Raw genomic sequence first — 27,248 nt, 5'->3', positions numbered from 1 at the left:
CACAATTCTAAAAGATTGGCTCTTTTATATAGGTAATAGAAATGGAGAAGATGAAAAGGCTGATGTTGGGTGGTTTTAGGTGCTGGGGAAAATCCCAGCAGGAGAGAGAATAGTTTACGTAATTACCAGTGATTTGGAGGCCATGATATATATATCTGGATAATGTCTATCATTATTTTCTGATATTTCTATTTTAGTTTATCATAAAAACAGAAATTACACTTATGTCTCTACATATTAAAAGCTCAAAACCTATTAGATACATTAAAGTTCAATAGCCAAAACTTTAATCGATCAATTTAATTTTGGATTTAATTTAATAGACAACTTACAACGCATAATTACTCATATATAAGTTCATATAAATAAAATATATCCAACAATTTCCCACTTGAGCTATATGTGTAACCTTATAATAATGTTTGTGAAAATAACTTTATGAGCTAAAAATAGTGTCATTCTGAAATATATCTATAATCAATTTGGTCCATCAATCACATAAACATAAGATCAAAGCGATCTTTATAGCAATAAACCAAATTACAATAATAATCATCATCAAATAAATTCAAATTAGTAATTGATTGTTTAATACAATAAAATCAAATTTCAAAAACCATATTTTATGAAATTATATCAACATTATCGTACTTGTACAAAATTTAATATATTTAAAAATGAATTTTACATCAAATTACCCATATTAGTTAAAATTAAGTAGATTTTTTCCTCTAAAAACACACTTGATTAGTTGATTTTTTTTAAGTATACCTTTTTTCCTTGAATGCTCTTGCACGAGGATTGTAAGCGGGGAATCTCAAATAATCATTGTTATTCGATTTTAAAATTCAACTCATGTTAATTTATATAGATGTAATGTTAACTATTTGGCATAATAGGTAGGCAAAGATTGTCCAATGATTAAAAATTCGGTTCTATTTATCAACATTTTTTCGGACAAGTTAGACTTGTTTAGCATAGGTTATCAGAATTTATTGTATCAATTTGAAGATTTATCTATGAAGAATAACGGTTACGAATTCTCACATTATAAAAATTTATAANAAAAAAAAAAAAAAAAAAAAAAAAAAAAAACCACCTTGGATTTACAAATAATAATAAAGTAATAAATTCACGCGCCCATCAAGCAGATCTGTCTCTACCCCACACGTCAATTTTTACTTTCCTTTTCCTACGGCTACATATATCTGTTCCCTTTTCAGAGGTTTTTGTGTTGATTGTAGAAGAGCAGGCGCGGAAGATGGGCCGGTTAATTGCGGTGGTGCTGGGATTGATTTGTGCGGCGGTGATGCTGCCGGAGGTGGCGGCGGTGCGTTTCATGGTAGGTGGGAACGTGGGTTGGAGTCCAAATGTTAACTATACTGTATGGGCTGAAGGCAAGCATTTCTACAATGGGGATTGGCTGTGTATGCTCTCTTCCCTTTTTCTCGATTTTCAGATCTACTGCTTTTTTAGGGCTTTTCTTACCTTTACAATTTTTCTTGGAGATTTGGATGAAAGATTTAAACTTGGAAAAACTCAAGTGAAAGTGGTCTGAGAAGCATCTTCAATATCTAGGCTTCGTTGTTTTGGTTTTAAAGTGATTATTGCTGCTACGTCTCGCTTTTATGTGTGAATTGCTCGAGTGTACACTGTTTCTTGAATTTTTTTTGAACCGTAAAAAGGGATTTTGTTGGCTTTTCACATCATTTCCTCGGGTCCAGGAATTGGACGAGGGATGAGAAGGATGGGTGGAACTCAAAGGTGAAATCTAAATTTGTATTTTCCAAATATTTGGGCCTAAATGTTTGAATTTGTTGACCAGATTTAAAGTATACCCATGCTTTCTTATAAATGTATGTATGAAAATGTTCTAAGTTTTTTTGTATTTTACTTGGCAATTTATGTTTCTGCAATTGATCATCAAGAACTTGCCATACAAGCACCTTTCTTTTGAGTATATGGCTACGAAACTGCTAATGAATCACACACAGCAAGTAACTTTCGCCACTTTTTCGCAGTTTTTGTGTACGACAGGAACCAGATGAACGTTCTAGAAGTGAACCAAACTGACTATGAAAGCTGCAATTCCGACCATTTCCTTCACAATTTTACTACTGGTGCTGGAAGGGATGTGGTTCCACTGAATGTGACAAGAAAATACTATTTCATCAGTGGCAAAGGATTCTGCTTCTCAGGCATGAAGATAGCAATCAATGTTGAAAATCCACCGCCTCCACCATCATCTTCGCCTCAGAAGGCCGGATCTAACAGTCCGTTCTCTACTTTACGAGAGATTCTGGTGCCAGTTCTTTTCACAGTTGCTGCTGCATGGGATTCGATTTTCATGATCTTGTAGGTGTGTTGTGAGAAAATCTTTAGTTTGTGTTTGATTGGATTTCTTTCTTTCTTTTTTTTTTTTGTTTTTTAAATCTTGGATTGAGTTGAACATTACATTGCAAGATTGAAATGAAAATCTTTTGTTCCGTTAGTCTAATGGAAGCTTTGCCTGATTTTGGGGAGTTAAAAGTGCTTGAATGACGGGAAATGCTTGTGTTTCTTGGATTTATGCTCTGCTCTATCGGTTGAAATTCATGTGAAAAAGCACAAATATATCCGACTTGCTTTTTTTTGGATGCACGCAAATTACTCCGTGCCTGGCTGTATATATCTATATGTTCAAATCAATTTGATCTCTTGGTGTGTTACTTTCTGTTCTGAATTGATAAACAAGAAGATTTAATTATGGTATATTTGTGTGCTATTATTTGTCAAAGTTACAATTCAATAATTTCTGATGTTAATATAAAAAACCAAAATTGAAATATTATCGGTCAGCATACTAACTAAGGTAGCAAACATAAATTCAACAAAGTTAAGTTGTTGATACTTGATGCTACAATAACACAAAATGGATAGGATAGGATAGGAGTTGGGTGGATGATAAATAAACAGTAAATGTACGTTAAATTTTAAAACTGGATGTTTTTATATTTTGCATTGTGTCAAATCTTCAACATGTGGTTGGTCTTTTGTACAGCTCACATGAATACCAACCACATCATGTATATTCTCTCTTTTTGCCTCACCTGGCATGCACGTGGACACTTCAAATTGGCTATCATCAATGCCAAATATGTTTTTGTATGTACATTCATTCGTTTATAAAATCTAGAAATTTCACTCACAAAAAGAAAAGAAAAGAAAAGAAAAGAAAAGAAAAAGATTTACCTGGTCGGTTAATGTTTGCGGGCGTGTCAGGATGTTAAAACACAGATTATTCTTCTGTGGAGATCAGATAATAACAAATCCATGTTTTTAATTGCAATTAAGAACTGGAGTAAGACACTCAAAAGTTTGGTTGACTGAATACCAACTTTTCACGTGGAGGTTACTTCAACCAAAGAACGGCCCATTTAGATGATTAGTGGACTATTCCATTAAGAACCATCACTACCATACAGTTTTGGTTCTTTTAGCACGGAAATTTGTGGGCTTTCATTTCAGCCTATTACGTTCGTTCAAAAATATAAAATTAAAAAAAAAAAGATTTAAGCACACCCTTTTGCAGCTGCTTCCGATTCTAACAGGCGTGGAAAATTTCTAAAGAGATTTCAAATATACGATTTTAAGACATAAAAGGCGATTAGGACAGAGTGAGGAAAAAGAGGGTTCAATTTGGAGAGATGATGGATAACTAAACAGACCCCACCACCCAGCAGTTAATGCTCACACAACTTGCTATATATATATTAATATGAATGTGGTGGTTGAGTAAGGCAGAAGAAGAACAAGAAGAAAAGCAACCTACTTTTTGTTACTGCAACCAAATCTTAAAAATCATATTTTGTTGGCAATTTTTTATTTTCCCAGAACCAGATCAACGAATGGGTGAGACTGTTGAAGAGGTGGTCGCGGTTTCTAAATCCAAGCCGACTATCTCGGTGCCCCCACGTGGCTCCATGGATGCCCTCTATATAAACTGGTCAGGTTTCGGATTCAGCCCGGGTCCGATGACGTTGGTGTCGAGCTACCTCGGGGACCAGGGTCCGTTTTCTTTCTCTCAGCTTTTAGCAGGAGCCATGGCTTCGCCGGTCGTGGGGAAGCCGGGGTTTCTATTGGGTCAAGATTCGGAGAAAGAACTGAGAGAGGGGAGTTTTGCTAATGATGAGAAAAATAGTGAGACCGGTGGTGGGTATAAGCGGAATAGGCCCATGAATCTGGTGGTGGCACAGCCGCAGTCTCTACCGTCGGAGCCGCAGAGTTTGAGCCCACTTTTCATGTTTCCGCCGGGATTGAGTCCTTCTGGATTGCTTAATTCACCTGGGTTCTTGTCCTCACTAAACGTAAGCTACCGATCCCGAGTAAACTGTGTATTATGTTGGTCATTTGCTCTAGATTCTTATTTGTTGGATGGTCGAATTTACTTGGGATTTCTTGAAATTACCGTTCAAACTTGAATAAGTATGTCTGAGTTTAAGGATTCGTTTCGTAAGATAATTGTAAAAGAATTGACACCTTGAATTTGAAACGGAAAATAACGCAATCCGGTTCGGTTTCACTAAGGTTAGAAATCTTAGATTTTACCTTGGCTTCAATTTTGTTTGGTCCGTATGTTCGAGTCTGCATATGTGGAAGCTCTGTTTTCTTGTATAGAAAAATTCGAAATTGACTATTCCAACCATATTACTTGTCATTAGTCCAGTGTGAAATTCTTTGGTTAAAACTAAGCTCGAGCATTATTTAAGTGATTCCGAATTTGGATTTGATGGATTTTTTAAAATCTTTTGCGCAGAGCCCATTTGGAATGTCGCACCAACAGGCTCTAGCTCATGTGACAGCTCAGGCGGCACTATCCCAATCTTTCATGCAGATTCAAGAAGAATTTCATCGTTCATCATCTACCACTATCACAGAAGCATTGGAGCACCATTCTTCTTCTGCACCAAAAGAATCTTCAGCACAGCAGACCAATGCTTTACCAACAATACCAGAGAGTTCAAAGGTTGAGACATCTGATGTTTCCCTATCTGATAAAAGAGCTGCTTCGGTTGCTGGTGATAAACCGGCCAGTGATGGTTATAACTGGAGAAAATACGGTCAGAAGCATGTGAAGGCCAGTGAATGTCCTCGGAGCTACTACAAATGCACACATCCAAACTGTCCTGTCAAGAAAAAGGTTGAAAGAGGGGGTGATGGTCATGTATCTGAGATTACGTATAAAGGACAGCACAATCACGATCCACCTCATCCCAATCCCAATAAACAGGGAATGGATAGTTCTGGTTTAGATAGATCAATAAACTCACAAGTGAAGCCCGTTTTTTCCGAGGCTGTAAGTTTTCCAGCAACCACTCCACAGTCATTTGAACATCTTCCTGTCACTGGTCAGAATGTGGAAATGAAATATGCTGCAGTAGTTGTAGATGGGGATGATGACGAACCAATTGCCAAAAGAAGGTAAAATGGTAGTTTTGTTTCTCTTGTCTCACTTCCTTAAAATTCATTTTCTCGTATTACATACTCTTCCCTTGAAATGCAGGAATGTGGATATTGGATCATCAATGCCAGCTTCTTCACAACAAACTGTTACGGATTCAAAAATTGTCGTTCAGACCAGAAGTGAAGTTGATCTTTTGGATGATGGGTTCAAATGGAGAAAATATGGACAGAAAGTAGTCAAGGGGAATCCTCATCCAAGGTTGGTCTGTTGATCAATATAGAAGTGAATATTGTTGTCATGTTGTGTTTCTTGAACTAAATCTTCTTCAACTTCACTAGTTGGCTACAAGTGTATTTAATTGTCTACTTCTGATCTCAACATCTCTTTATGCTGAATCTTCCGACAAATATAAGGGACATTGGATAATGATATCGTGTTTCCTTGATAGAGAAATTTCAAGTCGGGATTTTGTTTTGTCTCTAGGAATTTTAGGTTTCTAAGGATGTTGGGTTAACATTTGCGCCGTAAGTGCACTTCTCTAGAAAATACAGGTTTCTCCTCATTAAATTTGTAAAACAGTCACCTAAGCTTCCTCTTGAGCCTCCTGTCAACCCATAAATATGCGTCCTAGAGGACATGATCTTGATTTAGCACATGTCATAAACAAGTTTTGATCAATAATCTTGTCGCTCCTTTATGTTCATTCTAGATAAATAATTTCTATCAGAAACACCTTATAAAAAAGTATAACTTCAGCAGCTTGACACTGCTTTCCAAATTGGCCTTCGAATTCAATTTCAAAGGTTTGGTTGATTAATTTATTGGATTCAAGCATCAATTTCTGTAGACATTTGAAGTAGAACTTGCCTTTTTAAAGTCAAGAACCCGTAAATTTTACATCACCCAACCTTCTTTTAAGGTTATAATTGAATCATGTAAAACCTTTCTGCAGGAGTTACTATAGGTGTACATATTCTGGTTGTGATGTTAGGAAACATGTCGAGAGAGCCTCAGCAGACCCCAAATGTGTCATTACTACGTATGAGGGTAAACATAATCACGATATCCCAGCAGGAAAATATAGCAGCCATGGCTCGGGCAATACAAGTTCTCACCAGTTTCAGGCGCAAAAAATGGTTGCTGAGAATCCTACAGCAAATAAAAAAATAGATTTTGGGACTATAGACCAAATCCCGATGACTCTACAGCTCAAAGAAGAACAAATTGCTGCCGCCTGATCTCTAAATCCTGATATGATTACTACTTGCATTTGTAATATTATGTTGGATCTGTAAAGTCCTTTGTATGCTAAAAGTTTTTGCACTCCAGTTTAGGTATTCTACTAGGACATGCACGGTGCCAAGAATAAGTATTTGTAATCTGTAATAATGTATCCGGTTCGATCGACTGAAAAGATGCAAGTTACGTGCACGATTTATGAGTTTGTGATATAAGTGAAATTTATGTGGGCAACTGAAAAGGTAATCTTTTATGCATGCGAAAATTGTGCCCCTGCTAGTTCGAATTATGCTCTTTTTGTTTTGTCATTTTACCATGTGATGCATGATAAAATATGCACCGTACATTGAATATTGTGAAACAATAATCAAGTTTCATGGTCACATGCTCACACTTAACCTCTATTTTCTCAAATGGCCACGTTACGTTTCTTGTGCATTATTTTACAAACATCAAGAATCTGAAGCAGATAACATGATTATCGGACCCACGAACTGCAAATGTCCACCCCGAATATCTCGCAACAAAAATACACAAGATTACAGAAACAAGGAATGCATGAAAATCTGTGACTTTCCCTTTTCCGCTCTTTCCCTTTCCCCATTATTTTATAGTTTCTCTTTGGCGGCAGATTATTTTCTTTTGTCAAAACCAATCGCAATGAAGCTGTTGTAGGGGTGTTTCTTTTATTCCACCCCTCCAACATTTGCCCCATATGCTCATCTGGGTCCACCCAGAAATCTTGTGGTGTTGAAATCTTTTGATGGGTATTATTGGGTCATGGGTTGTGTCAGCTCAAAGAAGGCAAGATCTGATGAGTCACCTGCATTTGATGCTTCATTTTCATCCTCAGCAAATGCGGTACGACGCCGTAGGTGTGGACGTATTTCTGCCTCTGCTCCGTTGCATTCCCAGTCGGTATTCGGGCCGTTGGAGAAGATAAAGGAGGAGCCCGATAAGGATGATCTGGTGGAGGGCGAATGCAAAGATACTGTGACGAATCAGCATTTTTTTATTGATTATTCGGGGCGTTTGCAACCGTTAAAGAGCGAGACCTCTTGTAAAAGGACTCCTTTTAGCATTAAATTTGGGAGGTGGGCGGAAGGAGAACAGTTGGCTGGGTGGCCACCTTGGCTCTCCGCTGTAGCTGGTGAAGCCATTGAGGGCTGGCTGCCCTTGAGATCGGACTCTTTTGAAAGATTTGAAAAGGTAAAATTTACAGGGACGGACCCAAAACTTGAGGCAAGCGGGTGAAATATTAACTGTTAAGTAAATGATTGGTAAAGTTCACATTTTTGGAATAGAAAACTTACAATGCACACGTTTGTACATATGTAGATTGGACAAGGAACTTACAGCCATGTTTACCAAGCACGGAACTTGGAAACTGGGAAGATGGTTGCTCTGAAGAAGGTGCGTTTCGACAATTTTCAACCTGACAGCGTAAGATTCATGGCACGCGAAATCTTGATTTTGCGCAAGCTTCATCATCCAAATGTCATGAAACTGGAGGGTATAATTACTTCCAGATTATCCTATAGTTTGTACCTTGTTTTCGAGTATATGGAGCACGACCTTTCCGGGCTGTTATCCTGTCCTGACATCAAGTTCACTGATTCACAGGTTCGTTCAGAACTCAAGCAACTTTGGTTTCTTGCGCATTTTCAGAAAATCACACGTTTTTTTTTATTTGAGTTTTTTAGATCAAATGTTACATGAGACAGCTATTGAATGGAGTCAAGCATTGCCACTCACGAGGTATAATGCATCGAGATATCAAGTCATCCAATATCTTGATAAACAATGAAGGAATCTTGAAGATTGCAGATTTTGGTCTTGCAAATTTTCTTAAACCCGAAAACGAGCAACCTTTGACTAGTCGGGTGGTGACATTATGGTATCGTCCTCCTGAACTCCTTTTGGGGTCAACAGATTATGGGGAATCAGTGGATTTATGGAGTATAGGTTGTGTTTTTGCTGAACTTTTTAGTGGAAGGGCTATTCTTAAAGGAAGAACCGAGGTTAGTGGGACTGTGGGATCATTCTAATTGATGGGACATTCACTTGTACATCAAGAAAGTACAATTTTCTGTTTACGTGTTCAAGATTTGATTAAGAAACTGGTGTTTTTAATCAATTTTTTTCATGCTTTTGCAGGTTGAACAGTTACATAAAATCTTCAAACTATGTGGTTCTCCAACGGAAGATTACTGGAAAAGGTGCAGACTTCCTCTTGCTGCAATGTTTAAGCCCCAGATTCCCTATGAAAGCACTCTTCGAGAAAGATGCAAAGAGTTTCCTAGAAATGCAGTTAGCCTTATAGAAGCCTTACTTTCTGTTGAACCCGACGAGCGTGGAACTACTACTTCTGCTCTGAATCATGAAGTAAGTTTCGTCAGAATTATCAGTTCGGTTTTTCTGTCACGGGGGATTCAAATCTTTTGGAACCTCAGCTTTAGGAATTTGATAGGATCATTTATGCCTGAATCTTGTTTCTTCTTTCAGTATTTCTATACAAAACCACGTGCATGTGATCCATCGAGCTTGCCTAGGTACCCACCGAACAAAGAGATTGATGCCAAATTTCGACAAGAATCAAAATGGTGAATTACACAATTTGTTCTTTTCAGAATCAGTGATATCCTTTTTTTCTTTTCCATCATAAAATTTGACTAGAAATTAACAATAATCTTTAAATAGAGTTGCTTCTGTTCATCAATTTCAAAGCTTCGATAAATAAACCGCCATTTTTCCAGGAAGAAGGATGGTGTCCCAGCACTGGCACAATCTGGTTCAAGAAATCTTAGGAGAGTCCATAAAACTTCGCATGATTTCTACAAAGCTGTTCCAACCGAGGTCATCTTCCTCTCTCAGTCTTTTTCGTGTGCGTGAGCTGTTGATAGTAAGGAGCCCATTAATTTTGCCGCATTTTTTCTTGTAGGGAGTGGAGGCCAACGTCCATACGGCACAGAGAAAAAAAGGTAGAAACGTGTCCCAAATGGCATCCAATAAATCCTACGACACTATATCGGAGGCTTCACAAATGACTCAAGAATCACAAGGATCCAACATCAATTCAGTCCCCGGGCATATAACATCTACGAACGGTTTTGAATGGGTTAAACGGCGAAAACCGGGGGCCGTAATTACAAGATTACATGTTTTTCCCAATTCAAGAAGTATAAAAGTTGGGCCTTCGGAACCATCAAGTGTGTTGCATGTTCATGATACTGTGAACTCAGATCGGCAAGAAAATGACAAATTTTCAGGCAGGATCCAAGGTGATGAGGCCGCGATGAATGCCATTCTCGGAGAACCGATGCATTTCAGTGGGTCTGATTATTTCGATCCAACTAATATTTACGAGTCGAAGGGATTGCCAGTGGTGAGATGATTTGATTTATCATTTCATCAGCATCAAGAGAGACATAAACAAATGATTTCATTCTCTGAATTTGAATAGGATTATGGCCATAAGAAGAAGAAGGGTAGTTTCTCAGGACCATTACTGTATCAATCTCAAGAAACAGCTTCAAGGCAGTATGGTAGACATGGTCAAGTTCTTCATAGATCTCGCTTTTATGAAGGTAAAAAAATAAAAAATCAATCCAAGACTTGATCTCGATCTAAAAATAAAAGAAAGTACCCTTGATGAATCTACCGTATTTTCTGCAGATTCGAGATGCAAACCTTCTCAGTTTGCTCAAGAATGCTGATTCAAAAAGTACCGCCGCAATTCGACTCTGTTTGCTTAACCGTTCATAAGACAAAGCCACTCAAAATCTTGAGGTGCTAAGAAAAGAAAGGTTATCAGCAACAAATTACTGACGTAGTATGAAGAAGTTTTGAGTGAAGCAAATCCCAAATATCATTCAACAGAGGGATAATACTTCAGCCGTCACTTTGATCAGCATTTTTTTAGTTGTCTTTCAAATTTTAGATTTTCCTCCAGTTGCCATACTCTCTATGATGTTGCAGATGTTGTCTGTATTACATTTTGGTTCTTTTTTCCGAAACGTGTTATTCATTTTCCAGTCAATTATAAATCACATTTTTTAGGACATGTCATATTTGAAGATTTACATCTATTGCTTGTTTTGTACTTGTGTATTTGAGTAAACGAGTAACCAACAAAATGGAACTTCATTTTAGAGATTTTAGAGGATTGGGTTGAATATTTTATACCAGATATTGTAATAGTACTATCTTTAGAATTTCCGAGTCCACTTACTCATTGCAGAGATTTTTTGTTTTGATAAAACCGCGACAAAAAATACCATCTTGATAATTTTTAACAAGTCGACATTAAATAAAACACAAAAAAATTATTTTCTATAAAAAAATATTAATTTTTATGTTAAAAATATTATATTTTTTTGAAAATATTAATATGATTGACCATTCTTACGAATAAAATACGTTTTGCTTGAACCTAAAAAACAGGACTGAAGTTTTTCTAACAGTTTTACGTGTGAGTTCAGTATGTCACCAGATTGATGGCTATGTATCTTTACAAATAAAAGCTTCACAAAAACCAAAACTATCTATTACTATTATAAATATATGAGTTTGAATTGTGAATTTACATGTATGTCCTTATGATCATTAATTAATATTCATTAATATTTGTCCTTTTGTTTTTTTGTTTTTCATATATTAATTAAATAATAGAATNGAAACAAATTGCTCTTGCATTTACCGTTACTTAAATTGATTTATAAAATTTTTAAATTTTCTTATATTTTTTTAAATATTTTTTCTCGAAAAATATATGTTTTTCAAAAGATTACAATTACATTCAGATTTTATGCCCCGTCAAATTTCCACCAATAAATACTTGTAGCTACTTTTTCAAGGACGTGATTTATGTATATAACTTTATAACTTCAAAATATATTATGAGAAATTTAGAAATTATGGTTGTTGTAAAATTTTTTTTATATAAATTTTTTTTGTTTTCATTTTGAATACTCATAGTCTAATTATTTTTTTTACAAATTTATGGTTGTGATATTAAAATAGGTGTCACAGTGATATTCAAAATATAGTTCTGATTATGAATCACATTAATATATATTTTTATGTTAAGACAAAATATTACAACAATATATACTTATATCTATATGACTTAAAACAATTCAATTATATTAGTATCCAAGAACTCGGACAAAAATAAAATTTGAACTTTATCTAGGTATCATTGATTGAATTTATTGTCGAAAAATAAAAGATAGTGACAGTAAGTTGATATCTGTTCTCTTCATATCATCTTTTTATGTTCCGTTGCACGTGCACATCTTCTAGTAATAAATAAAATATATCGGCTGTGTTTATAAATAAAAGCTTCTCAAAACCCAAAACTAATAAATAAAGTATTTCATATCATATATGTCATTATGCTTATTACATACGCTGAATTCAAGAATCAAAGAAATATTTACATTCCCAGAAGATGACGATTTAGACTCAGAAACACAGTATATCCGACCATTTCATTCAACATTTCCTTAGAAAAAAATCAACTAAATAAATTTCATCCCGATTATATGATGCGAGCCTGGAGCTTATTATCGGTCATCATCCAGACTCACAATTGTGGGTATTTGACCATGGTTAATGAAATCAATCTTATTCAATCTCACACAGCAAAGAACGTTTTCTGGTAATTCTTCGGGCTTCTGTGCCTGTTTGTTCAAAAAATGAAAGACTTAATTCCAGTTAGTAAGTTGAACTCATTTTCCACACACAGTTGGGGAAATGTAGTGAACCTGAATTGTTAGTCCGAAATCGAGTATTCCATTTCTTAATCGCTCACGGAATGCATCAAGTCCCTTTCTTGCTATGTAGCTGAAGCGATGAATATCAAGATCAATCTCGAAGTAGTTGGGTCCCTACATATCAGAGAAGTACCAAAATAAAAGCAGATATTGTCAATGTAGAGTTGCAATACAGATTTTCTCGATTTTTACATGGAAGGCTGGGAGAAGATGTTCCACCTGATAAAAGTCATGTTGAGGGCGAGAAAGAACAGGCTTCTCATTATAGGCATGCAGAAGTTTTCTTTCAGTCGAACATGAGACCAGATCTTCTGGATTTACCACACCAACCATAAGTTTTAGCCTTTCTCTGAATGGGACTGTAGACTCTTTCGCAAATCCTCTAACCTTCTCCATATCATCATCCACTAATCTCTGCAGTGAAAAGAATAAAAAACTTCCGATTAACAAATGGTATGGCTGAAAATGCTCGATCCTACAATCACCAATAGAGCATGTATATTTTGCATGAGTACACACTTGAATAAGCACATGTACAGAGAGTGGGGTTGGGGTGGGCTACTGCTGAAACTTAAAACTCATAGCATATTTACCTTGATCATGTCTTGAAACTGTGGAGATATGTCTTTCTCAAAACTCTCGGAAAGTTTAAAATACAGTACAAGGCTCAAGCCCTCCCCATTGGCATCACCAAGAAACATTGGCACCGGATAGGTGGGCAGCTGCCACGAATTAGAAACGACCCAAGCCCATGTCAGATTACAAAATTTTTGTTTTCATAAATTGTTGCCTCGACGCACATCTCCAGCACCATGAAAACCTAAGACGTTAGAATATTGGGCAAAATAACCTGAATGTTGACAATTAGAAGTGGAGGCAGTTTCGCGTCTGCTTTTGTGGAAGGAAGATCAAGGTGCTGTGCAATGTGGTTTATCTTTCTCGAGGATGTAAACAAATCAACACCAATTGGAGTGTATGGACTCATATTGGGTGCATTGAATTTCTTCTTATCCCTGCAAATAGTAAATTGTTAAGGAAGGGACAATGTCGATGCCCGAAATTCTTTCATGTTCATAACAACATACTTGAAGTAGTTTTCTCCACGTAGCTTAAAAGTTGAAGGCTCAATCTCAGACCAACTTCCAGAAGTTGGCTTTTCTTCTTTACAACATGGAATCATAAGTGCCACTCTTGGATGATACAAGTACTTTGTTGATGCACCTAGATCAACAAAAAATCACGACAGTCGAATAAGATTACATTGTAAACAAACAGGATTCTTTTTTGTTATTGACACTGTTAGAAACTACTTCCAAAAGCTGAACTCATAGGAAGTCGAGGAGGAAATAATTGCATCAGTAGATTCGAAATTCTAACCTCCCGCTTCAAAGATATTCTTGATCAATAATTTAAACTTCAACAAACCCAGTCAAAATATACTTACAAAAGTCATTAGTGTCTTCTCCATCAACAGATGTTCTCGTAACAGAGAGCCTAATAACAGTTGATTTCTTTCCACCGGAGCTCGAGTCGAGGTGGATCATGTCGTTAAAACTTACAGAATGAGCTAACCGAGGCAAGACTGACTTCAATAAGCTATCTGTACATTTCTCTTCGTACTCGTTCTTCTCATCTTTCACAACCTTGAAACTTGCATGGGCACGATCTAAATTTTTCTTCCTTTTCATACCAGACTCGTCACTCTTCAATAAACCAAGAAGCTCTTTTCCATATATATTTACAAGGGTATACTCATTTGGCTCCTTCATTTCCTCTTTGCTCAAGTCTATTTTTAAGAATCTTTCATGGTACTCTGTGGAGGTGCGCTTACTGTCCACAAAACACGATGAAGTTTCACATTGAAGCACTTGTCCACTGGAGACACCAGGAAAAATATCTGCAGAAGAGAAAACAGCTTGGAGTTAACAAATAAGGTGTTATTCTATCAAATTTAGTAACAAACATATGATTGGTTGTTCATGCCAGCAGCTTAAGGAAAGCTTGTTAAATCATCCTTTTTCTTAACAGCGAAAATAGTTTGATGTTGTTTACCTCCATGTACACTGCTAAAGTCGTCATCCGAGTCAGACTCTAGCAAGCTGAGTGTGTCAAACCACTTATCATCCTGACAAAAACCTGTAAAAGCATAAATCTTCCATTATTTCAATTTTTCAGGATTCTGCAGTCAATGAAGTCAGAAAGTTCAATCAAGATTCCTACAGACTACTAGGTACAATCAAGATGAGGATGTGGGAAAGATTACAGTTAATTTACGCCATCACAGTTTGTAAGACGAGAGAAAATTATGCTCCAAACATTCGACTCGGTCAACTTAACCGAAAACCTGAGTTTAAGAAGATTAGAAGACATGCATACCATCAGCATCAATTTGGCTATGGTGCCACTGAAACTGAGTGAGGTGGAATGTGGAGTTTGAGACCTCAGATCTTCTGCAGGTCGTAGTTGTGTGCACAAACTCACTAACAGAAAAATCTGAAACTCTAGCACCAGCATTGCTTTTTCTTTTTACGTTTCCATCTGTAGCTGAATTCAAACGATGCCTTTTGCAGCGTCCACGGCGTTTCCTTCTTACTTTAACAGCTTTCAACGGTGCACTTGTTATAGCTTGTAAGGAGACACAACTGCCCATAACCGTATATCAGCCTCGTATCTCTACAAAAAAATAGAAGATAATAATTATGTCTATACGTCCTAAGCAGCTGCAAACCCAGAAAATCGGGTTCATTTTAGTTAGAGGAACGGAAGTAGCATTTTTATAAACACACACACAAAATTTCGAACCTTTTTCAATTATCCCTGCCTGGCCCTTTCTCACCTTCTTTGTACAACTGCCAGCAAATGTAAATTTATATTCCTTTGCCTTTCTGGATCAGAATATGCATATCATAGCTTTCTCTGGCGGGCTCTCCTTCGCTAATCATTTCAGAAAGTAATGAATCCTACCAAATTGTACACTCCACTCCCCTTCAGACCTTCAGAGAAACCATGAATGCAATTAAGAAAATAGATTTGATTACAGAAAGATATTTCAAATCAGTAACTCGATATCCCATCTATGAGTAACAAAGAACAGAAATATCTGGGGCAAACCAAATCGAACAAAATTTAATGTCACCACCAGGTTGCGTAACACTAAACTGAACAAAAAGGCATCATGATCTCATACAACCATTGAAATTGCCTGTTTCAAAGTATGCTCATAAACTGCAACAAGGAGAAAACAGCAATCAAATTTGAGAACATATTTTGGAATATCACTTTCAAAGGTCGAGTCGAATTAATCAGATATGGTATGATAGAAAAGAAGTTGATCATCCATACAAGCGGCCAAGCAGTGCCGGACCACGAATTCAATAGCGGATGTCCATTTAACATCGTGTTATCATAAACAAATAAATTATGAATTTTATCTTCCCTATTGCCACTCAGCTGGATAATCATCCAACAAGCAATACAAGATTAATTGGAGAAATAAAATGTTCACAAGAAGCGAAAGTGTGGATATGCCTCAGTTCAATGCAATACACATAAACACAACAAATATCGTTGTCGCTTTCAAGAACACATAAAAATAGAAATACCATACAAAATTTGAAAAGCATCCGTGGTGGAATAAATTGGAAAATTAATTCAAGTTAATTCACAATTCAATTCCAGATAAGAAAGAATAGGAACAAAATTCCACGCGCTGCCACCCAAACAAATTAGAAGCTGTAAATTCCAAAACTCATTTCATATTCTCCTGAAAATGGCGGGGAAAAAATTGCAGAGATCAAAATAAGTCTCCACACGAAAGAAAAACCACAAACTTAAGATCATTGCCCAAAGATATATGTTGGGGAAAACCCATAAACCGCAGAATCCATCATGATAAATCATTAAGAATTTGACTGAAAACTTAAGCGGAAGCGTACCTGAAGCCATAATCCTGAATTCTTTAGAACGTGCCTTGATCTTCCAGATCTACGCGCTCTTTCTTTGAGAGTCAGAACTATTTTCTTAATGAGAGAGAATAGTGAAAATGATAACGCGAGATCTGGGGACCATGACCCATATATATAGATAATATTATCATTATCTTTTGATATTTCTGTTTTAGCCCATCATAAAAACAGAAATTACACTTATGTCTTTACACATTAAAGGCCCAACAACCTATCAGATACATCNTTTTAGTTTGGTCGCTTATTCTTTACACTTTTGGGTATAATAAAGAATGACATATATCATAACACTACAAATAATGCACGTACGTTACACGTGAGAAACATATGTTGAAGTAATTAGTATTTGAAATAAAATTAGTTAACTCAACAAAAGATAATGATAATAGTATTGTAAATTTTGACAATTCGTGTTAATTAGCATATGTAACTAATTTGGAAAAAAACATATTTTTTTAATTTTAAAAAAGATTTGGACTAATAAAATTTTTCTCATATCTTTTTTATCATATTGTTTTCTTTTGTTATTTGTCATATTCTCTCAATAATGCATATATTTTATTATAATATTCAATTATTGCAATCTTTTTTGACAATCAATGATATGCAATTTTTTATTTACAATGTTGTTTGATTATTATTCTCTTTCATGTAAATTGACAACAATTTCTAATGTATGTTTTTACTTTCCTAGTCACCTTTAATTTATTAGACACTTATATTTGATAACATATAAAGTACACATTATTATTAAGGGTGAGAAAAATTTCGGTTAAACCGAATTAACCGACCGAACCGAGTCAATTCGGAAATTCAGTTCGGTTATTTCAGAAATTCGGTTTTCAAATTAAAAAAAATTCGGTTAATTCGGTTCTGCNGCATCCAGCAAAATCGGAGTCAGTATACCCAATGATCTCAAGCTGACCCAACCTCCGATATATGAGCATGTAATCTTTTGTTCTCTGTAGGTACCGTAAGACCCTTTTGACTGCTTTCCAATGTTCCACTCCTGGATTACTTAAATATCGTCCCAACATTCCTGTCACGTACGCAATATCTGGACGTGTACAAACCTGAGCATACATCAGACTCCCCACTGCAGATGCATAGGGAATCTTCTGCATTTCCTTTTCCTCAAAATCATTCTTTGGGCATTGTTTGAGACTAAATTTGCCTCCCTTAGCCACAGGGGTATCTGTTGTTTTGCAATCTTGCATCCCATATCGCTTGAGAACTTTCTCGATATAGCCTTTCTGAGATAATCCAAGAATACCTCGAGAGCGATCCCGATGTATCTGAATACCCAGTACAAAAGATGCATCACCAAGATCTTTCATCTCAAAATTCTTAGCTAGAAATCTCTTGGTGTCATGCAACAACTCTATATCGTTGCTAGCGAGCAGGATGTCATCAACATATAAAACCAGAAAAATATACTTACTCACACTGAACTTATGGTACACACAATCATCGACCAAATTCATCTCAAAATCAAACGATATGATCACTTGATGAAATTTGAAATACCATTGTCGAGATGCCTGCTTGAGCCCATAGATGGATTTCTTTAATTTACAAACCATATTATTTGTGTCTTTGGACACAAAATTTTCTGGCTGCACCATATAAATCGTTTCATCAATATCACCATTTAGAAACGCCGTCTTTACATCCATCTGATGAAGCTCAAGATCGAAATGCGCCACCAAAACCATTATAATCCTTAAAGAGTCTTTCGAAGAAACCGGAGAGAAAGTCTCTTTATAATCAATACCTTCTTTCTGTGTAAAACCTTTAGCGACAAGACGAGCCTTATATCTTTCCACATTGCCTTTCGAATCCCTCTTGGTTTTAAATATCCATTTACAACCAATGGGCTTCGTACCTTTAGGCAATGGGACAAGATCCCATACGTCATTGTCCTTCATGGACTTTATCTCCTCATTCATGGCATCATTCCACTTTTGAGAGTTAGAACTTTCCATGGCTTGACGGAAGTTAATAGGATCATCCTCCATCAATCCAATGTCTGCCTCATGTTCTTGAAGAAATACAATGTAATCATCTGGCACTGCATTTCTCCGCTCTCTAGTGGATCTCCTTAATGGCATAGGTTCTGGAGGTGCTTGAGTTTGTTCATCTGGAATGGGAGGATCTCTAATATTATCTTCCTGTATTGTGTCTTGGTCAAAGTGAGGAATGTAATCCTGATCAATTTCCAAGACACCTGTGGGAATATTTACATATTCCTCTTCAAAGACAATATCTCTTACTTTATCTCCCCCCGCAAACTCAACATCCTCAAAGAACCGGGCATTTCCTGACTCAAAAATCGACTTACTTGTGGGATCATAAAACTTGTACCCCCTGGATCTTTCAGAGTATCCAATAAAATAACAACTAACCGTTCTTGAGTCCAGTTTCTTTTCATTAGGCTTGTAAGGCCTTGCCTCAGCTGGACATCCCCAAACGTGCAGATGCTTAAGACTGGGCTTTTTACCCGTCCAAAGTTCATAAGGGGTTTTGGTCGCTGCCTTAGTTGGAACCCTGTTAAGGATATATGCTGCGGTCTTTAGTGCTTCTCCCCAGAGTGATTCTGGTAAGGTAGAATGACTGATCATACTCCTCACCATATCTTTAAGCGTTCTGTTTCGTCTTTCAGCAACACCATTCATAGTGGGCGAACCCGGCATAGTGTACTGTGGGACGATACCGCATTCCTCTAGGAATCTTGCAAAAGGTCCTGGACGTTGTTCACCTGAACCGTCATATCTACCATAGTATTCACCACCACGGTCAGATCTAACGCTTTTAATCTTTAAGCCAAGTTGATTTTCAACTTCAGCTTTATAGTTTTTGAACACATCCAATGACTGTGCCTTTTCATGAATGAGATAAATGAAGCCATATCTTGAAAAATCGTCTGTGAACGTTATAAAATACTGTTGACCATTCCAAGAAGCCGAAGGGAATGGTCCACAAATATCAGTATGTATAAGTTCTAAGACGCCTGAACACCTGTTGGCTTCAAATCTCCTTTTGTTGGTTTGTTTTCCCTTTATACAATTAACACAATTATTAAAATCTGTGTAATCTAAAGGTTCGAGAATTTCGTCTGACACAAGTCTCCTTATTCTCTTTTCAGAGATATGACCCAGTCTTTTGTGCCATAACGCAGCTGAATTCTCACTGGTTAATTTTCTTTTAGTGCCTCTACTTGTTTGCAGGGATTCATTAAATGAAGCAATAACATCCAAAGAATAAAGATTATCGTATCCTGATAAAGAACCAGAACCAACCAATTTTGAATCGAGAAACAAACTGAATATTCCATTTCCAAAAGAACAAGAATAACCAAATTTGTCCAATGCAGAAATGGAAATCAAATTCCGTCTAAAAGACGGTACGACAAATGTTTCATAAAGATCCAAATATATTCCAGTCTTTAACAATAATCTAAATTTCCCTATTGCCTCAACTTCAACTTTGTTGCCGTCACCAACATAGATGAATCTTTCAGCATCACTTGGTTTTCGGCAATCCAGGCAACCCTGCATAGACACACTGATGTGAGTTGTTGCACCAGAATCTATCCACCACGTGTGTCTAGGCACTGAAGTTAAATTAACCTCAGAACAAACCATATTCAGAAGCATACCTTTCTTAGCACGCCAAGCGTGATAATTACTGCACTGCTTCTTCATATGCCCATCACTGCCACAGAAAAAACAACCAGAACTTTGAGAATCACTAGGATTCTTCTGTTGTTTCTTCGGAGGCTGTGTATCCGCAGCTTCTTTATCCTTCCTTTTCTTTCCTTTAACCTTCGAAGTAGAGGCATAATGAGCACTTTCTGTCTTATCTTGCTTCAACCTTTCCTCTTCCTGGACACAGTGCGAGATGAGCTCATTCAGAGACCAAGTCTCTTTCTGACAGTTATAGCTCACCTTGAACTGGTTAAACTGAGGAGGAAGAGATATCAAAACCAGATGCACTAGCAAGTCCTCAGAGAGGTCAAGCTTCAGTACTTTCAACCTTGAAGCAAGATGAGACATTTCCATAATGTACTCCCTGATGTTGCCCTTACCCCTGTACCTCATTGAAACTAGGCTTGCCAAAAGTGTACCAATTTCAGACTTTTCACTTTTAGCAAACCTCTTTTCGAGGTCTTGAAGGAAAGCCTTAGCCGTAGCAATGTCGCTAGACATTGTGCCCCTGAATGTTTCTGGAATGGCCCTCTTCATGATCATCATACACATGCGATTCGATCTCTCCCACCTTTCAAACTCCCTCTTTTCATCAGAGGTACTCTTATCCGTAATGGCGGGAGGAGAGTCAACCCTTATCGCAAGGTCCAAATCCATGACTCCGAGAACTATCAATAAATTCTCTTGCCATGATTTAAAATTAGAGCCATTTAACATAGGAATAGAATTTATGTTGGAATGAATATTTGCAGGAGTCAAATCTGAACAGAGAACAAAAAAACCAAATATACATGCTCAACCAAATATCCAAATAAAATAATCAATAAATTCAAATAATGTAAACCCCCATAAACAGAATATCGAACACTCCATTAATGTTTCATCTTTGGACAAAAGATTAACTTGTAAGTGATATCCTGGTGCAGCAGTCAAACACTAATAGTAACTATCATGTCAAATAACAATCTTCCTTTGGGCCGATTTATTATTCACATGAAAAACCGAATAACTATCACATGTTTACCACCACAAATGCATATGTAATTATATTAAATATTAACCTTCCTTTGGGCCGATCAATATTCATATAAATCACATATACCCAAAATCCTTTTGTATTTCAAAATAAAATTAATTTCCATAAAAGAGGTCACTTTGGCGACATTTTATTTCAATTAATCAATTTTAAAAATACATATAACCTTATCATTATTTGAATTAATGAATATTTAACCTTAACCGAATAAACTGAACCCAAAATTTTTTTTTTTTCTTTTCGGAAATTTCCGTTCGGGCCGGGCCGACCCGGCCCGAGTACGTACGGGTCGGTTTGGCGGGTCCGTACGACCCGACCCTAACACGTACGGGTCGACCCGAAACCGTACCCCATTTTTTTTTTATTCCAAATTTTCGATTTTCCTCTAAAATATTTTGTTGAACAAAAACTGGAAGGAAAATCGAAATCTTATACCAAATCCTTAAAATCTTCAACCAAATCTTTTTTTACCAAAAACTAAAACTTTAAAAAATTTGGTTTTTATTTAAAATATTTTTCAGATCTGAAACCAGATCAAAAAATATTTTTTTTTTCAGATCTGAAGACATATCAAAAATATTTTCAGATCTAAAACCATAACAGAAAAGTTTTAAATAAAATTTTTTTTTCCAGATCTGGAGCCGAATAATATCCAAAAACTTGAAACAAATCTCAATGATTCAAGCATGAATGGTTCTGATACCACTTGTTGGGGAAAACCCATAAACCGCAGAATCCATCATGATAAATCATTAAGAATATGACTGAAAACTTAAGCGGAAGCGTACCTGAAGCCATAATCCTGAATTCTTTAGAGCGTGCCTTGATCTTCCAGATCTACGCGCTCTTTCTTTGAGAGAATCCTTTAATTTTCTCTTCAGAACTATTTTCTTAATGGGAGAGAGAATAGTGAAAGTGATAACGCGATATCTGGGGACCATGACCCATATATATAGATAATATTATCATTATCTTCTGATATTTCTGTTTTAGCCCATCATAAAAACATAGATTACACTTCTGTCTCTACACATTAAAGGCCCAACAATCTATCAGATACATCAAAGCCCAATAACCCGAAACCTTATTTGATCACTTTATTTTGGGCTTAACTTAACAGACAACCCACACACATAATTATTCACATATAAGCCCATATAAATTAAAATTGATCCAACAATATACACACGTACAATGTGTGTAGGTGCTATCTTCTAAGAATCAGACCTGAAAAAGAGCTTCCGGGGGAGAAGGAGATGTGGGCAATCACGATTTCCAATTCAAAACCTTCTCCTCTGTGTCTCTTCTTGGATAAATATCGAGTCTTTCTTCAGTATGATTGCTAAGTTTAGCGTCTTGCCACTTTTCTCGGTTCTATGTTATTTACTGCTACATTATCTGTCGGTTTACATTGATTGAGCCAGCAAGATCAGATTAGCATTAAATTATTTTGGGTTAGAAATAAATAACAAAATTATTAAAGTAGCCTGATTTTATTAGTACATCCCCGAACTTTATATGGGAATTTGAACACGATCAAAGAATGGCCACAGATGAAGCAATTTCATAGCTTTCCAGGGGAAGGGAAATGTGTAAAAACAAACAAGAATCATCAGAATTAGAATCTAAATTGTCAATCAAAGCTAGTTCAGATTGGCGGAAGAGCAATTGAATTTCACAGCCTTGAATCATCTTGTTCAATCACAGTCCTGCTGTATGGATATGACTTGCCAAAAAAGAATAAAATATTATTTTTAGTTTGGTCGCTTATTCTTTACACTTTTGGGTATAATAAAGAGTAACATATATCATAATATTTATCTAATATTAATAATTGAACTCAAAATCTCGTCTCTTCCAAGAAATTTCTATTTTATGCCGAACTTGCCCACGACCCAGGTTCTTCTTCTAATCTTCTCCATCTAAAATTTGTTTGGTTAGGTCTAAGGTGCAAGATCCTTGACTTTCACTCAAACATCCGATTGGAGTTCTGATTTCATCAAAAAGGTAAACGATGAGCCAGGTTTTCGAGGGTTACGAGCGCCAATACTGCGAGATATCTGCTAATTTGTCGAGGAAGTGCTCGTCGGCCGCCGTTCTTGATGGAGGTCAGCTTGAGCCCTAAATTTACCCATTAATAAACGATGATTTAGTGTTTGCTTTATTTGGTGCCCGTATATATTTGGTTATTGTTTTTTGTATTTTTTTAGTTGCGGAAATATTATGCGATGAGCTGTGATTCGTGATACACGATGATTGAGATTCTATTTCTAGCCTACAATTTTAGAGGAATTGTAACTTGATTTCTTTTTCCTGTAACTTGGCCTGGAGCATGTAGGATCAGTTCTCGACGTTTATAAATTATTGCCCATTGTTAGAATACGATGCAAAGAGACGTTCTTTTGGATAGGATGTTCTTTTAGGCCGGGACAGATTCTTTGTTTATTAGTTTGACTTCTATACAAACTCTTCATTTCCAGCAAAGGAAGCCTTGTCTCTACTTGTTTTATGCGATAACTATTTGTGTATCATATCAAATGACACACCATTTTATGTGTGTTTATTTTCTGATGGGCGGTGTTAGTAACTTCTTCTTCTCTATGATGTTCATCACGTCAACATGTTTATGGATGCTTGCTTCAAGTGATGTTTTTACCATATGATTCTTAAAGTACTGAAACATAAGCTGAATGGTATAGCAGTAGATGATTTTTTTTCCTCCTCCGTATATGCTTCTTTTTCTGCTGTTTTTACAGTATTTGAGAATTTTTTATGTATGCTCTTGTGAGTCTCCCTAGGATAGCTGTTATCAGAATATTATACATTTGCAGAACAAAGGAAGCAAAAAATTTTGGAAATAAAAACAGGACTGGATGAGGCCGATTCTTTGGTACTCCTTAACCCGTTATCTAAACTATTTGCTTCCTTTAGTTTTTCTTGCGATTTTTTCCTGAGACTGGATCGACAATGTTTCAGATCCGTAAGATGGATCTTGAGGCCCGTGGTTTGCAACCAAATGTGAAGGCAGTTCTTCTTGCAAAGCTAAGAGAATTTAAATCTGATTTGAACAATGTGAAAAGTGAAGTAAAACGAATTGCTTCAACGAACTTGAACCAGGCTGCTCGAGATGAGCTGCTGGAGGCAGGGATGGCTGATACATTGACGGTATGTTTATGCCTATAAGTATGCCATTACCCAGTTCTTCTGTTCATTTTGACCTTTCAGAGTTCCCCTCCTCCTCAACACATAATTTGTCAAACTGAATTTTCGAAGAAAAAGTGCTTACCCCACCTTGGTCATGAATGTGTCTCAGTTTCTTTAGGGAACCGAGAAATTGTATTTTTTTTCCTGCTGTGGCTCTCTGTTTGATGATTTCGTATACGTCTCTACTTTGACTTTGTGGACGAATTTGGCTCGAACAACACTTCACTCTTCACTTAATTATGTAAATAGAACTCGAAATTCCTTTGAAAAAGAAATTCTTAAATTTGTAACAAATCATAAGGGGATCAAGCTCTACTCTTTTGTTTTGCTATATGGAGATCTGCATACTCTCATGTTGATGGTCACAGGCTTCAGCAAAACAAAGGGGAAGACTGATGATGTCAACTGAAAGACTGGACAATTCCAGCAACAGGATCCAAGACAGTAGAAGGGTCATGTTGGAGACAGAAGAGCTTGGTGTATCTCTTCTTCAAGATTTACATGGACAGCGGCAGGCTCTCTTACACGCTAATGATACAGTATTACTTTTTCATTTGCTAATGTTATTATGCAGTTTTTTGCCGTAATTGTTCAGTAGGATAGTAATTTATTGTGCCTGGGTTCCTATTTGATTTGCTCTTGTCCTCATCTCGCTTGAACAAGGACTGAAATCCCCATTCCATTTTCTGCACATAGCTGCATCTGCCTGAGGCCCTGATATATCTAATTCCCTGCTAGTGACGCTGAAGGTATGGGGCTTTTAAGTGTTGAATGGATTTAAGTAACATTGACCTTTTCTCTTTCAGATGTATGGCGTGGATGACAATATAAGCAGGAGCAAGAACATTATGACCAACATATCTAGGAGGATGGACCGAAACAAGTGGATCATTGGTTCTGTAATCACAGTGTTAGTTATTGCTATTGCCGTGGTTTTGTATTTCAAACTTTCCAAGTGACCCAGACCGCATATTTTTCTAGGAGTCGTGAAGTATATATGCGAGTTTCTTTTTAGTTTATCTTGCCATAATTCAACTACTCGAGAGTTTGAATGCGCTTGCTTGATGTGTTGCTCTTTATTGTCGATGAATTTGTTTGTATCTTTGGTGTGATACTACCATGAAACTATTCAACGAACTGTAATTTGTATTGCGTTGTAAATTCGAACTTGGGGCTGAATTATCACTTTTGTAAGATATGTGGCCTCTTTTAAGATTTTTTTGACAAAAAAAATAAATAAATTAGTGTTGCCATTTTTAATATTTATATTCGTAATAGACACATGCATTGCACGTGGATACTCATAATTTATTTATAATTTACGGATATACAGTTATAAAATATGTATAATCAGTTTCTCTTGAATTTATCTCCTTGAACCGCATGGATTGATTTTTATCTAATGTATTAAATTTAGCACTTAATTGAAAAAAATGGCGTTGTATAATTCATATTTCAAGTAAATTGTAAGGTGCTAACTAATTATAAAATTATCTTGACTTATGTGAAGAATTCAAAGTCCGATCCTATGTTTAAGTTCATTCTACGGCATTAACCACAATTTTTTTTGTGATTGTAACTGAAATTCTAAATATAATTAATAAATACATTTTGAACTCGAGTTCTTAAGAAAATTACATTTTTTATTTCATGTAACTTGAATGTTTCACATTAGCTTTTGCATTGACGTAATGGCATGTTTGTTTGACTAAAATCTTCTAGAGATGTTTGATAACAAAGCATACATTACATCCATCGCAAATGATATATAGAGTGGTGCGTATCAAAAATATTTTTAAATTTTTTTATGGCCAACCTCAAAAATATTTAGAGCATAAAAATATAAAATAACATTATTCTTTATCAAAATTTCACACAGGGGCTACACTTTCCTTTTTTTTTTTTTTTTTTTTTTTTTTTTTTTTTTTAGAAATTGGAGTTATACTTTAAAATACAAGAAATGTTGACCAGCAATTTATTTGGGGAATCATTGTATCATAATTTATGGGGAAGAAAGAAACATTTATGAGTTAACTAAAATAATCATGATCTTATAATGGCGTTTTTTTATTTATTTATTTAACTATTGTCATTGTTAATTGAAAAATAGTAAATTTATTGTTATATAATAACGTTAATTATTAAAATTAATAAAATTTATTATTATTAATTAATAAAAATAATTTTTAAACAAATTTAATTAGTTAGTCATATTAATTATTATAAATTACTTAAGTATAAAATTAATGTATTGATGTTTCAATTAATGTGCTAATAAATCTTTTGTGGAATAAATTTAATCGTTGTAAATAAAACAATTGAGAGTATTTCGAAAAGATTCCTTTCGGAGTTTGATGGGTTGAAATGAGTTTTATATTTGGTACATAAATATTCCAGCATTTGATATAAGAATATAATAAAATAACGACTTCATAGGAAAACGCAGAATTAAGTTAAGAAGAAATGTGTTTCCGAGATATTAAAACACAATAATTAATTAATGTATGTATATTTTGGATAAAATAAACCAGCCATTATTTGTATATGTGAATAAATTACAGGGTATATATATATCTTTCAACAAGAAGTCGCTATTTTTGGATATGAACCAGGGTATGGGGTGTCCGAGTATTACATTGCTCCAGACCGTGCATTGCTACATGACTCGAGAACTGAAGGAACACTATTGCTGTATTGCATATTAATCTTCTAAACTTAAATTCTGGTTTCGATGGCAATGCAATCCCTGAAAGAGAAGAAAAGAAGCTGATGCCGCCGCCAATTCATTATATGTCTTTATGTGTATATTGCGTGCGCTCGTCTGTCTATATAATATACATGATTAGAAAATATATTATAATATATTAGGTACCTACA

General features: G+C 35.8%; 5 protein-coding genes across 11 annotated transcripts; 4 read left to right on the top strand and 1 right to left on the bottom strand.

The window, feature by feature from the left end:
- The first annotated feature begins 1,196 nt into the window (after positions 1-1,196).
- Positions 1,197-2,538, top strand: LOC140973517 (early nodulin-like protein 17). The gene is made up of 2 exons (XM_073436386.1): positions 1,197-1,427; positions 2,022-2,538. The coding sequence occupies exons 1-2, from the start codon at positions 1,262-1,264 to the stop codon at positions 2,357-2,359; spliced, it is 504 nt and encodes a 167-aa protein (XP_073292487.1). The 5' UTR covers positions 1,197-1,261; the 3' UTR covers positions 2,360-2,538.
- Positions 2,539-3,753: 1,215 nt separating this feature from the next.
- On the top strand, positions 3,754-6,956 carry LOC140973510 (probable WRKY transcription factor 4). Its single transcript, XM_073436374.1, has 4 exons — positions 3,754-4,346; positions 4,796-5,460; positions 5,543-5,701; positions 6,396-6,956. Exons 1-4 carry the CDS (start codon positions 3,762-3,764, stop codon positions 6,679-6,681), a joined length of 1,695 nt encoding a protein of 564 aa, XP_073292475.1. The 5' UTR covers positions 3,754-3,761; the 3' UTR covers positions 6,682-6,956.
- Positions 6,957-7,093: 137 nt separating this feature from the next.
- Positions 7,094-10,741, top strand: LOC140973501 (probable serine/threonine-protein kinase At1g54610). The gene is made up of 9 exons (XM_073436363.1): positions 7,094-7,891; positions 8,021-8,305; positions 8,386-8,703; positions 8,840-9,067; positions 9,188-9,285; positions 9,439-9,538; positions 9,624-10,067; positions 10,146-10,269; positions 10,358-10,741. Exons 1-9 carry the CDS (start codon positions 7,463-7,465, stop codon positions 10,396-10,398), a joined length of 2,067 nt encoding a protein of 688 aa, XP_073292464.1. The 5' UTR covers positions 7,094-7,462; the 3' UTR covers positions 10,399-10,741.
- A 1,305-nt stretch (positions 10,742-12,046) lies between these two features.
- LOC140973469 (uncharacterized) lies at positions 12,047-22,508 on the bottom strand. 6 transcript variants are annotated; one of them, XM_073436294.1, is made up of 11 exons: positions 22,395-22,508; positions 15,262-15,452; positions 14,836-15,132; positions 14,512-14,595; positions 13,904-14,356; positions 13,545-13,680; positions 13,310-13,472; positions 13,053-13,181; positions 12,679-12,873; positions 12,451-12,573; positions 12,047-12,366 (listed from the first exon to the last, which is right to left on the bottom strand). In XM_073436294.1, exons 3-11 carry the CDS (start codon positions 15,107-15,109, stop codon positions 12,250-12,252), a joined length of 1,674 nt encoding a protein of 557 aa, XP_073292395.1. In that variant the 5' UTR covers positions 15,110-15,132; positions 15,262-15,452; positions 22,395-22,508; the 3' UTR covers positions 12,047-12,249. The 6 variants fall into 6 exon arrangements, with proteins under 6 accessions (XP_073292395.1, XP_073292412.1, XP_073292403.1 ...); XM_073436311.1 differs by lacking the exon at positions 15,262-15,452 and having other exon boundaries at positions 22,395-22,501; XM_073436302.1 differs by lacking the exon at positions 22,395-22,508 and having other exon boundaries at positions 14,836-15,179; positions 15,262-16,231.
- On the top strand, positions 22,407-25,633 carry LOC140973487 (vesicle transport v-SNARE 13-like). Of its 2 annotated transcripts, XM_073436353.1 has the most exons (6): positions 22,407-22,500; positions 23,109-23,275; positions 23,999-24,057; positions 24,144-24,332; positions 24,740-24,910; positions 25,178-25,633. In XM_073436353.1, exons 2-6 carry the CDS (start codon positions 23,182-23,184, stop codon positions 25,328-25,330), a joined length of 666 nt encoding a protein of 221 aa, XP_073292454.1. In that variant the 5' UTR covers positions 22,407-22,500; positions 23,109-23,181; the 3' UTR covers positions 25,331-25,633. The 2 variants fall into 2 exon arrangements, with proteins under 2 accessions (XP_073292454.1, XP_073292447.1); XM_073436346.1 differs by lacking the exon at positions 22,407-22,500 and having other exon boundaries at positions 23,031-23,275.
- The last annotated feature ends 1,615 nt before the right edge of the window (positions 25,634-27,248 follow it).

The sequence above is a fragment of the Primulina huaijiensis genome, chromosome 1, assembly GCF_012295235.1.
Source record: "Primulina huaijiensis isolate GDHJ02 chromosome 1, ASM1229523v2, whole genome shotgun sequence".
Lineage (NCBI taxonomy): Eukaryota > Viridiplantae > Streptophyta > Magnoliopsida > Lamiales > Gesneriaceae > Primulina > Primulina huaijiensis.
Note: the sequence above shows the minus strand (reverse complement) of the source record. Positions and strands in the feature narration are given on the sequence as shown.

Excerpts from the sequence above, each read along its gene's own strand:
- LOC140973517 (XM_073436386.1), top strand. The coding sequence starts at position 1,262 with ATGGGCCGGTTAATTGCGGTGGTGCTGGGATTGATTTGTGCGGCGGTG. Across the intron at positions 1,428-2,021 it reads CTACAATGGGGATTGGCTGT|TTTTTGTGTACGACAGGAAC; the intron begins GTATGCTCTCTT and ends ACTTTTTCGCAG.
- LOC140973510 (XM_073436374.1), top strand. The coding sequence starts at position 3,762 with ATGTGGTGGTTGAGTAAGGCAGAAGAAGAACAAGAAGAAAAGCAACCT. Across the intron at positions 4,347-4,795 it reads GGTTCTTGTCCTCACTAAAC|AGCCCATTTGGAATGTCGCA; the intron begins GTAAGCTACCGA and ends TCTTTTGCGCAG. Across the intron at positions 5,461-5,542 it reads GAACCAATTGCCAAAAGAAG|GAATGTGGATATTGGATCAT; the intron begins GTAAAATGGTAG and ends CTTGAAATGCAG.
- LOC140973487 (XM_073436353.1), top strand. The coding sequence starts at position 23,182 with ATGAGCCAGGTTTTCGAGGGTTACGAGCGCCAATACTGCGAGATATCT. Across the intron at positions 24,058-24,143 it reads TGGATGAGGCCGATTCTTTG|ATCCGTAAGATGGATCTTGA; the intron begins GTACTCCTTAAC and ends ACAATGTTTCAG. Across the intron at positions 24,333-24,739 it reads GGATGGCTGATACATTGACG|GCTTCAGCAAAACAAAGGGG; the intron begins GTATGTTTATGC and ends TGATGGTCACAG.
- LOC140973501 (XM_073436363.1), top strand. The coding sequence starts at position 7,463 with ATGGGTTGTGTCAGCTCAAAGAAGGCAAGATCTGATGAGTCACCTGCA. Across the intron at positions 8,704-8,839 it reads TTCTTAAAGGAAGAACCGAG|GTTGAACAGTTACATAAAAT; the intron begins GTTAGTGGGACT and ends ATGCTTTTGCAG. Across the intron at positions 10,270-10,357 it reads TAGATCTCGCTTTTATGAAG|ATTCGAGATGCAAACCTTCT; the intron begins GTAAAAAAATAA and ends TATTTTCTGCAG.
- LOC140973469 (XM_073436294.1), bottom strand. The coding sequence starts at position 15,109 with ATGGGCAGTTGTGTCTCCTTACAAGCTATAACAAGTGCACCGTTGAAA. Across the intron at positions 13,681-13,903 it reads AGAAGACACTAATGACTTTT|GTGCATCAACAAAGTACTTG; the intron begins GTAAGTATATTT and ends TTGTTGATCTAG. Across the intron at positions 12,574-12,678 it reads CTCAACATGACTTTTATCAG|GGACCCAACTACTTCGAGAT; the intron begins GTGGAACATCTT and ends TCTGATATGTAG.